General features: G+C 39.7%; 1 protein-coding gene across 1 annotated transcript in view; it reads right to left on the bottom strand.

Annotated features, from left to right (window-relative positions):
• SLIT3 (slit guidance ligand 3) overlaps window positions 1–12,444 on the bottom strand; it is a 553,189-nt gene that overhangs the window by 208,873 nt on the left and 331,872 nt on the right. The window contains exon 7 of the mRNA XM_009285701.1: window positions 2,710–2,781. Coding sequence (XP_009283976.1) covers window positions 2,710–2,781 — 72 coding nt within the window. The remainder of the gene's footprint in view (window positions 1–2,709; window positions 2,782–12,444) is intronic.

Genomic DNA, 12,444 nt, shown 5'->3' with positions numbered 1-12,444 from the left:
CTGAAGTGATTTGGTACATTTTCAGTTTACCCTTAAATAAAAAAATTAAAATAAATTATTCAATTATCTATCTCAGCAGTCACTCACACATGCAGAGACAATAGGACACTTACCATTAAGCAAATAGGTATGGGGGACATGCTTTAACATAAATAAAGCTGTTTCAAGCAAAGGAAAGCAGATCAATAAAAACTAATTCCTGTCACTTCCAATCAAGGCTAAAAGATCAATGAAACTTAGCAACAGAAAAGACAGTTACATAAAAAAGGTTAGCACAGAAGAGCTGATTTTTTTTGAAGAATTCTTCAAGTGCTTCAAATCTTACTAGCACTTTTCTCTTTTTTTTTTTTCCCCTCCTCCCTGAGAGGTCATGTTCAAGTTGAATATGCTCTTTATTTTTCCTTCTCTGTTCTTCTTAAATGAGCAGATTGTTTTGAGAGCCATGAAGAAAAAGCTATTTATCCACACAACTATCACAGCAGATGCAGCTGCGGCACAAGCAGCCCCAAATGTCCTGCTAATGGATCTCACTAGTGTCTAAAAGAGACACATAGGGAAAAGACTATCCACACCGCACTGGGCCTCTGCTGGTTGGGAAAAAGGGCTTGTCCCTACTTAAGTAACATTCAGACCAGGGATTCCCTACAAGGGCTTCTAAAAAAAAGCACGTCTAAGTGTGAAGCTATTTGAGAAGGTGTACAAACTGATGATCATTTTTTAAGAAAACCGTAGAGTCACCAAACTGTAACAAACATCATTCGTGATCTATTTGGACTGAATTTGCATCACCAACCAAGAGATTAAATAGTAGATCTTATTCAGCCATTATGCCTCAAACAGCTTGCTGCGTGTTATTTGGCAGTATTTGGAGACTGAAACATGCCACTTGATATTGATGAAACTACCTTTACAGAACATGAGGTGAATGAATACGAATGCAAGTTTGCAAAGGTGCCCTTTTAGCCAGAGACCCTAAATTAAATTTCCAGCAAATCCTTTTAGAGTGGGTCAGCGTTCATGTTCTATAAAATGTGACTCTCAGAATTCAATATAAAAGCTTCCCTTTATAAATCCTATTTATGACTTCCTTCCCCCCCCCTTTTTTCTTTCCTTAATTACAGCAGAGGGGGATTAGTCAGTGTAAGTCTCCAGGGAGCTATATACAAAGCCATCTCCGAAATTAAACTAAAAGGAAAATGGCAGAAGGCATTGAGCTCTGGTAACAGACAAGACTGACTAATCTGAAGAAGCCAGGCAAATTTTCTGGACCGCTGTGACTGAATGAGAAAAGGCAAAACTCCAGGAACCTTAACCCTACACCTTTATCTTCTTTATCCATTCTCTTCTAAAAGACAAACATCTAATTTCCATTTAATTACTTACATTAAGATCTATGAATGTCACCATTTAATGAAGAACGTAAATTGAAATCAGAGGTTATCTTACATAGATTGACATAAGTAAGAGCCATTTTTCTTCAGTTCTGTTAACTTATTTAATATGATTTTACACACGCATCCTTGAAACATTTTATTTTTTCAGTGCCATAGAAAACTTTCAGGCTAGCTACTATGTTCCTTTCTTTGCTTTTAGGACTAAATACATCTTGGCTGAGTTTGAGATTTTGGAGGAAAAAACAGAGAGACTTTGTTTAAACATGACTTTTCCCGAAGTTGTGTATTCCCTAAAGGAATTTAAAGGAATAATTTATTTAAAGAAAATGTTTTTGGTAGGTTATGGCTAAACTATACAAATGCACACAGTCTAATTTCACAGTCTTTGTATTTTGGTCTACTAAAGCCAATTAGAGCTTTTCCAGTGGAATGGTGCCCAGCTATAGAAAAATGGATTTGACGTAAGAGAAGCTTTTATAAAAAATGCATCAGAATCAGTGACATTTTGTTTCAGAAAGTATCTGGAAAAGAAGCTTTTTTCAAGTTCTTTAAAAAATTTATTGTTTCAGAAATTAGTATTCTGAATTTGAAAAGAAGAAATAGGATTTAAATACAGGATATTAACAAAATTAAATAACTTGATCCATCTGAGCAGTTTTCACAATTTTGGTGATGTTCCAGCTTGGAAAATATTTCACATTATGGATTTTCCCAAAGAACAAAACCGCCAGTTTCATTTCCGGGTAAATTCAAAATCTCGATAAAAGTGAATCTTACTTAACCCTGGGAAAAGCCAGTGTGCTTGCTGTCAGGGCCCTGGGGCACCAGCCACCTTCACAACCCTGCCCGGCCTCACCAGGGGCTCCCAGGGCTCCCCGAGCCCTGCCACGGCCCAGGACTCCAACACAGCCCAGCCCGGGGCTCTCAGCCCCTGCCCCAGCGACGCCGTAGCAGTGCAGGTCTCCAGCCCTGCCCCAGCCCGCCCTGCCCGGCCACCCATTTGAGCTGGACCCCACCTATGGGCTGATGTCCCGGCCTGGCCTTGGCTGTCCCCATCCCCACAGAGGTGCCTGAGGCTGCCCCGCTGTAGGGGGTCCCTGTGGGACAGGCCCAGCTGCAAGGCCCTGCCCTGCCCGCCACAGCCTTCACAGGGTCAGGCTTGTTCAGTGACCGTCTTCCTCAAGAGAGTCGGGTGAATTGTTCACATCGGGAAGAGACTGAAATAAGATTATTACAAGATGACAAATATCCGACGTGTTGGCTTACACCATTATTATTATTATTATTATTATTTATATTCAAAGATATTACTCACAGAGTCCTGATCTTTGGCATGTGATTGAAACTGGTAACAGGAATGCGGGTGATGTTGTTATTGTTGAGAGTACTGTTAGGAGGAAAAAAAAAAAGAGAGAAAAGAGAATAATAGATTGATCAATTATTTACATTTCTTCACCAACACACTATTTACAGAAACAAGCTGCTAAAACTCTTGGTGATAAATCTGCCAGGCTGCGAGCAGTAAGACATGCTGACCAATACCTCAGACAAGTTGTGACATATCATGAAAGATAGTGTTAGGGCAAAGCAACCAACAGCTGCGTAAGAATGGATGAAGGTTACTATTTACCACATCTGAGTACCAAGGAGTACAGGAGATGAGTTTTTATCGATTACTGGAACAGATCCAGACTTTTTGGTTAAGCTGCCACTTTGCTTGAAAACCTGCTGCAACTTGAGTGGAGGAACATCAAAGTCGCACACTGCAATATGAAAGCTTTGCACTTCAAGCGCTCGCTTTCACGCAAAGAGAGCTGTTGACTCTCACAGGCTTGTTAACACAGCCGGCTTACACGGACAGACAGCTCAAATTGCCCTTTTGAAAACACACGGATGGATGAGTACCCTTTCTTTTGGTTTCCTTATGAAAAAATATATGGGTAGTGGAATGGACCATAATAAAACATATCATGACCCAGGCATGTAAGGATTTCTGCTGCTCTATCAAAGCAGAGTTTAAAGAGAAAATGATCTCAGCTGCTGGTCGGGACCCCCTTAGTGCTTCTTATGAAAAATGAACTGACTCGATTATCATCAGCTGAGTGTGCTGCTCCCATTTATATAGCTCCTAATTATATCAATGACTCTCTAGCAAATTAGAAGCTATAAAGTTTATCAAGATGGCACAGGAAATGGAAAGCACTCCAACAGGGCATAATTGCCATGCTCCAAGTGCACCAAATCTGCAAATACAGTAGCCCAGTTTCTCATGAGAGTTGATGGGGCTGGTGATGACTCCATGTCCCAGCATAGCCGGTCCTGCTGCTGGCTGCAGCTGCCTATTTGAAACGTGTGGTGTCCACAGCACCACGGCATGGAGCAACCTCTGCTTTATACAAGGGGCACAGCACTCCGCAAGAGTGGTACGCTTTGGTAGGAGATAGTGCTTTTGTGCATTGTGTTGAGGAAAATACCTGCTGAAGCAACCTAAAAGCACATTGCCCTTCCCTGAACTATTTAGTTGTTCCAATGTTACGTATTTACATAGGACATTTAATCAAAAGCTTTTGAAGAGTCTTACAGAAATTAGCTAGCCCTCTTGGTCATCTGCCAATTTAAAAATGTTTTTACAATTCTGCCTAGAAATCCCTTGGCAAAATCATCATCTACAACATCAGCAGATTAAAGCTACATTAGATTATACCCTATTAAAACTGTTTTTCTGGTACACAGGAAGACACATACACATATTGGCAAAGCCAGGAGGTTGCAGGGTAACACGGCTATGCGCGGGCACACTCAGGAGGGGTGTGTGAGCAGGCTCTGACACTGGCAGCAGTGTGTTTGTGTTGCTGCTGCACTACATCCCAGCAGGACAGAACACGACCACTTTGTTATTAGGATCGGAGCTGGTATTTCAGCATAGTGCTGCACCAGATGGATGCACTATTGATCTGGAGCCAGCTTGGGGGCTGACATACCCATGACAGCAAACTGCACCGACAGAGCAAAGTTACTCTTCCTTTCCAAATCTGTGAGCAGAGTGAGATATGTCAGTAAAAGCAAAGTTTTGGAAATCTGGAATCTGCATGTGAGATCTGTTGCCAGAGATCTGTGTCAGTCAAGTCACACACGTTCACACACCAGGCTGATAAGAGCTGTAGGCCTTAGTGCATCATGGCTTATAGTATAATATATAGTATTCATTCCAGATCCTCTGAAAAACTTGATGGTGCCAAAAATTGGACAAGAAACACATAGCTAAGTATTGGGATCAATGGGTATACAAAATTATGGGTTTGTGTATTCAATTTCTCAATATGCAAAGACTCAAACGCAGGCTATTATAAATTTACTGGATAAGATGAAGAGGGAAATACTGTTAACTTCAGAAGTAAACCTGCAAGTAAGCTCTTACAGCTACCAGCCATGTCATTTCATCAGCTGCGCATCACAATCTGCACGTGCCACTGCCTTACTGTAGCTTCAGCGCTGGAAGTGAACACAATAAGTATCAGTGTACATCTGTAGGGCTGAAAAGCTCTAGCTTTGAATTCCTGCTAATGTCATGATGACAACACAAATGTCCCACTGTGGCAGTTTATACGGTGCAAAATGAACCTCTCTGTCATACAATTGCTACTGCTTGATTACCTTATTTAGCTAGTGATGCCAGCCAAAGTCTTTTGTGGACAGTTAGTCAAACAAGCATGTACAACAACTTCAGAAAGTGAACAAAACCTCTTATAAGGGTGCATACATATATAGATCAACACACCCACCCCTCAATATCTATATTTATTTGCTGTTTGCTTTTGCACATGCATGTTGGGAAGTTCAAACAGGGCTCACAAATGGAATGATCAACACACCCACCCCTCAATATCTATATTTATTTGCTGTTTGCTTTTGCACATGCATGTTGGGAAAGTTCTAACAGGGCTCACAAATGGAATTTCTAATTGCACCACCATTTTTTTTTCTGTAAACGTAAAAATATAATTCACTCTCTGCCTCAGTTGCCTGTTACATAAAAATGAGCGATGCACTTGGTTGGAAGATTTTAGGTATACACTGATAAATAAAAGCCACATGTAAAGTCAACTCACAAAAATTAAATCACCTACATAGCTGATGTCTGAATAAGTCACACATGGCACTATAGGAGTCAATGGGAGCCACAGGAATTCAAGGGAGACTTTCTATGGATTTCAAAAGGACGTGGATTGGATTCAGGCAGAACAGGATGTGACAGCAAGCTTCCTTCTACACTAACTGAGGGTAGAGAACACATCCCTGTCTCCCAGTGCAATTCTTTATCTGGATGCGGAAAGGCCAGCCTTTACTGTCTGATTTGATGATTCAAAAATATTTTTAAATTTCTTAAAATATTTCCGTTTAACAGACAAAGCATTATTCCAATCACACAGTATTTCTACTCACAAAATATCAGATGAGAGTGGCTCAGGTTTTGCTCCTACTAAGCAAAGGTTTCCCATAATTCATCAACAAATATATAACCCTCCTTCTAAGAATCCTAAGTCAGTGCTGAATTAATATACTCCTTAAACACAAATTTCAGCGGTAACTCTAACAGATAGCTATTGCACAGGTGACTTAGTAGCATACTATTTCATCAGTATTTAAATGTTAACCATAATGAAGGCAATAAAACATCTATGATAACAGTAATTATTTCAGAACAAAGAATGCCAAACACTGCAAAGGGCACTAATTGACAGTGAACTGTCTGCATTACAGCCCAGTTGTAGCTGCAGGAATTTAACCCTGCTGCTCTGGCTGTGCAGAGCACACAGCTCCCACGCAGCAAGAGCTCTTTGGCTTTTGAATGGGGACGTTTTCAGGCAGAGGTGTGCTCTAGAGGCGTTCTGCAAAGCTTTCTGTCATGCACATGAAACCTTCCCAGCAATGATTTATAAGAGTATGTGTCCTGGCAGGGGTAAGCACACAATACAGTGGCATTTTTAACACATGAAGGGAGAAAATAAATTCTGCTCCAGTCGTCTGCTAGCTGCTCCAAGGCCCCAGTCTCATTTTGATCCACCTAAGATTCAAATCCATAGAAACAGATGCACGAACACCAGAAAGCTGTGAGAAACCGAAAACTTCCAGAACCTTCTGACTCCTCCAACATCATATGGGAAAACTTGTATTCTGCTGAGTTTTCCCCAGCCTTAGACTTCCTACCTCTTCCAGAACCCAATATACACTTGTCCCTTGAAAAAGTGCTGTCCTCTCATTTAGAAGTCCTCTCCCTGTAAACTATTCACATCCAAAATGCTGAATCAGGAAACTGAGGTTATAGACAATGTTATTTATGCCAGCAAACTTCCCACCTTGGGCCGTGATCCTTGTCAGATCTTGCAAGCTAAGCAGAAGCAGACTGCAGCAGTCCTAAGGATCCTCCAAGGACTACTTGGAAGATGCATAACGTGGGATCAGCAATCTTCGAGGTGGTACATCCTCCACCGGTATGAACTGTCATAGTCCCACTGACTTCAATTTACAACCCCCGAGGAACTGCTCTACTAACTCGCTCCTCTGCCAGTTGCCCAAACTGGCTAGAGGCACGCATGGAGCTGCTTTCTTCCTTCTGAAGAATAAAGCTGATTTATAGCCCCTACTAACCAGATTTTTTTTAAAGGAAAGAATGCTCACTCTGCAATCCTGTCACGATCTGAAAACATTACCTGTCTCCTTTCTCAAACTTTTTGTGCAAATTTAACTACATGCAGTTGCATTTCTGTTCTCTTCTGACTTGCTCCAAATTCATGTACACCACTGTATTTCCCTGACAAAGAGTTGTTAATTCCAGAATCAATGTAATGACACTAAAACCATTAACCTGTAGAAATGACTGTCATGTGTGTGTTTTTTAAAATAATATTTATATATTATTCTTTACTCCTTTCTCCACCCTCTTGAATAAGAATACAGGTGTTCAGGACTAGATGAGAGTCAGAAAAAAATTATACTCCTAGTGCTAGAAGAAATCACACAACTTTTATGGAAGATACTTTGGAAAAAAAGGAATGGATTTAAATTTTGAACCCTACTAATAATACAAGTACTTGATTTTAAAAACTCAGGAACTCTAAGCATCCTTTCATGTTCCTTGGACTAATTCAGAGAGCAGAAATCCCAGGCTGTCAGATCAATAGTCAAACACTCTCCACTCTGTAAATTACAGAGTACACAGAGATTTTGTTTCTCTTACTTGGAATTCAATTAATGGTCTCATTAAGAGCATAAAATGAATATCAGAATGCCTGGTGACTTACTCATCTGAAATGATAATACTGTCATTACAATATATCTACCCGCTCTGTTCCAGTTAAGTACTAGACATGATCCAAAAGGATCTTCTGGCAACAATGTCAGAAAAATTTAGACAACATAACAGAATTATCTGAATTATTAACTATTTAATTTCTTCAATTAGTACTCCAATAAGTACATTGTAAAGCAGTAACTGTCTTAATGTTTTCCAGTTACATTTCAAGTGGGGAAAATACGTAGGAGGGTTGGGTTTTTTGTTAAACACATAACACTGAAGACAATACCACCTGCTACATCCCAGCTTAAAAAAAGTTATGGTATCTATTTTATCATTGGCAAAAGGAAAACCACTATGCAAATGTTCATTTTTCTAAGTACAAGGCATTTTCATAATGTACACAGATTACTAGCTGTGCATCAGTACAATACCCACAGTGATGCTTCTTGTTTACAATCTGAATAGATTAAAATGAAAGGGGAAGGGGAGAACATGTCGTATGCTGAAGACGTCCTTTGTTTTTTGACGGTAGCAGAGACTGATTTTCTTTCAGATTCCATTTCTGCAGCTGATTAGCACAAACAGCTAATCAAATTGAGAAATTATATGGTAGATTAAATTTTTGATTAACACTTTTCCCCAAGCCTTAATAAGCATCTACCATAGTTACTAGAGGTCTGCTGTGCTGGCCATTCAGGTTTTTGATACACGCCAGGCTGCTTTTGTGTCACATTTGGCTGATCACGAGACACTGCAGCATTTGCAAAATTCTCAGTTAGAAAGAAATATTCAGACCCATTTACTGATAGGTAAATGGAGAAAGAGATCTGAAAACGCACCAGCTCATTTATTGTATTTCTGGTTTTGAATGACTTTTACATTTGGGCACTAGAGATTCTTTACAGGCTTCAAACATCCATGATTTGATAGCAGGAATCCTGCAAGCAACAGTCATTTGGCAGCGCATACTTCTATGTGTCTATGGGCTTCACTCTAAGTTAAACAACGATGTTCATTTCCTTTTCCTGCTCAAAAGTCGCTCAACACACTGTGGAAAGAGCGAAGTGCTGAGTTACCTCACCCTGTGATAAACCTGTATTTTGAAAGTGAGACTTTGAAACGGAGCAGAAAAGCAAATGGGCAAGGCTGGTGGGGAACAGCCATATCAGGCACTGCAGCACTGGTAGCACTAACAAGTCTAACATTTCCTTCTGTCTCCTTCAATTACACCACTGCTTTATCACAGTATGCTCGTTGGCTGCGTATGTAATCCGTGTGTTGTGTGTCCATAATACCATGTAATTGGGCCTAATGCAAGATTATTATCTATGTGCATGCAGTGGATAGCTACAAATGGTGCATCTGCAGGCTTGTAACATTCCCAAGAGTGAATTACTGTCATACTCCCTGATTACTGTTTCTCCCACAACTGCCATGGTTTCCAGGCTTCCTATCCCCAGTGCAACTATACATCCAGTAAATGAGACTGGAAAATTTATTAAGACTTAACCAAGGCATCTCCAAGCCTCTCATGTAAATAGTTTTCCTGATGATGTTATTTCAGTTCAGAAGTGGGTGAACTGATGCAAAAAATGATTGAGCAGCTCACCCCAAGTTGCCAGTGGAGCTCAGAAGGGAACACAACGGTCCGGCCCTGGCAGTGATAGAAAGACAACTTCTCCAAGACCCCAAAGCTCTGGGGGAGAGTGGAGTGTTGCTAAATAAAAATATGTGAAGGAATCTTTTCACAGTGTACATGTGGACTGAAACTGTTGAATCCATGCAAGATCAGACGTCTCCATCAGTATTTATGCACATAAGGAGGAGGACCTTGGGGTCTGTCTGAAATACTACAGATGAAACATGAATTTGGGTGACTGCATTAGCAGCAACGCTGACAGTGACAGAACCTTAGACCTCTATGTTAGCAGATTCATATCACTTACTCTTAAACCTCTCTCCAACCGTATAAAATTGCAAAGGGAAAAGAAATTCTCTGTTCCTTGTACTCAAGGAGGGTTAAGCAAAGCAGTAACAGGTTTAAATTTCAGAAAGGTGAATTTTGATTAGATATAGGGGAAATGTTTCTTAATAAGAACAGGAAAAATACAGAAAAGAGCTCTTACAGAAAGTGCAGCCATGAGCAGTGGAAGCCTGTAATAAAAGACTAAATGAATCCCTGGCAGGAATGGCATGGGACTCCATGGTCCTGCCCTAGGGTGAGACAATAGATGACAACTTCAGACCCCTTCCAGGCCTTATGTACCACCTAATATAACTAAGAGCAGGGGCATTTTACCAATTCCAAAAAGTGAATCTAAATGTATTTTTAGTAATAAAACCAAGACTTGATTTTTATACAGTGCCATAATTAATGTTTGAAATTAACTTTGAGATTGTAGGGTAAAAGGAGCTGTATTTTCAATAGCTGTAAAGAGTTATTTTTCACACAGGTTAGAAGGAATTTGCATTAAATTAAATATTTACTGCTTCTCATGGTCTCTGATGAAAAAGCAAAATGGCTTTGGCACTCTATCCCTCAGCACTGAGCACAGTCCTCACCCTCGACTTTCAAGGCATCCAAGATTTGCTTGTTAGGCAAGGTCCAAAACTCAACTGGATCTCTTCAGAGTTTTGGTGAGTCCTAAGTGCCTCTTGTACTCAATCCTTTGATCTCCCCACAGACTGTTGAAGTTAAAGCCCACAACTACTGTGTGGGCATATAATGAAAGCAACTGATGCTGCACTGATTAATCCATTACTCTCAACTGTTAGAAAACATAATGATCTCACAAGGGGCCCTATTCACTGACGTACCGCAGCAGAGCTCTGATCTGACACCTCAAATTAGCAGCAAAAGCAGTAACAGCTGTTTTTTTGTCTCAATATTTGTACCCAACTCTAAAATGAGCTGGCACTATACAAGTGCTATTTTTAAACACTACGTTAGCCCAGGCAAATAATCTTCTAAATAGTCTCCAGGTGACACATAAAATCCACTGAAATAAATAAAAATAACTAGTTGCCAATTTGTGTTTTCTGTTCTAGTATTAGTCTTTTGCCGATGTGTTCACAAATGTTCTTATCACAGCAACATGAGAGGCTCTAGCATTGTTAACTTGGGAAGCTGACATCAGAAATACAACTAGTCTCAAGGATACAGAGGAAAGAAAATGTTCTTTTTAGAAATGTATGAAAAAATAAAATAAGTAAGCTTAGCATGGAATTATGCACAAAACTGCCAGCAGTGTTTACTGCTACAATTGCCTGATTCTTCTCATTCTGTGGCTGCTTTTAATTTGCATATAACTGTCAGATTTTAACTATTTAAGGTCATTATAAAGGCCAGATGTTTATGGCAGGTATTTTTTTTCCCCCTCGAAGGAGTGAGATTACTTTCAAAACGTCAGGCTTTGGGGAAACTGGGTTATTGTAATAACAAATTCTTTTTTTAAAATGCCTGTTATGTCACCCAGCAAGAACCAGGGTGATCACATTTGCCTATAACGATAACTTTAGGGCGTATTAACTTAAGTCCTGTAATCGCTGCATTAACTCTCCCTAGAGTCTGGCTGTGCCTTGGCTGGAGTCTCTGGGACTGGTGAGGTCAGGAGCTGAGGCTAAGAGCAGAGGAGAGGGAAAGACAGGACCGGCAGCTAAGAAAATGATTGGGCAAGCTACCTGGGTAAAGAGATTGGAACTAAGAATCAGTGGAAACAGGTGAAAGAGGCCAGAAAAAAATCGTACGAGCCTGTACAATCAAAGATTGTATTGTCGTATGTATACAAGTGGGAGCAAAATTAAGGATTCTGGTGATGTATATCTGGTGACTGATGCTGAAACCTTTCTACTGTTACCTTTAGCCTTTCATTTATGTTGTATGTGCACATATGCATCATTATGCCTGAATTTACCTACTTATATGACATGCGAATAAATAAAATATGCTAAAACAAGATAAAGTAGAAAATAGAATAATAGAATAGAATAAAATAAAATAAGATGGGCTAAGCCAAGATAAGGTAAAATAAAATATAATACAGGTTATACAGAGAATGAGGGTACACAGTTCATTTAGGTTGTGGACTTTGTTAGATGTTAAGTCAAGAATGTTATTCACATGGTCTTACATGAAACGTCTTACCCCTTCCCCTCAAGGAAATCTCCTCTTTCTATATACAGAAGGACATATCTATTTTCCCACACAATCAAATCACCTGTATTAGCTGTACGAAATACAGTGAGCGTTGAAAAAGCTTTTTAGAGAAATTTCAATCAGCTTTTCAATCTTTTACACGACGTTGTAATTCTAGGCAGAAAACACAAATTCAATCCAGCCTGAATGGAAATTTTAGTTATAAAAGCATTGGTGCAAAGACAAAAGAACGCAGGCTGAAATTATTCTGCCACTGCTTTATTTTTACATTAAGGAATCTCCAATGAGTTATTTTTCTAAACTAAAAAATGGCACAAGAAACACTGCCTTTACTTTTTTTTTAATAAAGAATTTTCCTAGAGTCTTTGCCCAAAGGCTACAGATTTTTCAGTACACTATATTGGGAATGGCTGCTGTGGCTCTACCTCCCGCTTCCATCCATAATTTTCTGTAAGTATTTGGACTCAGAGAAAGAAAAGTATTTCTGCAAACACTGAATAAATGTTTTACATCATCAGGGTGGTTTTGATGTTTCTCTATGGTACCCAATTTCCAGGGCTGATATTATTGCCTAGAACCACTGGGAACAAGTCCAA

Source organism: Aptenodytes forsteri, unplaced genomic scaffold (assembly GCF_000699145.1).
Source record: "Aptenodytes forsteri isolate BGI_AS27 unplaced genomic scaffold, ASM69914v1 Scaffold54, whole genome shotgun sequence".
Classification (NCBI taxonomy): Eukaryota; Metazoa; Chordata; class Aves; order Sphenisciformes; family Spheniscidae; genus Aptenodytes; species Aptenodytes forsteri.
Note: the sequence above shows the minus strand (reverse complement) of the source record. Positions and strands in the feature narration are given on the sequence as shown.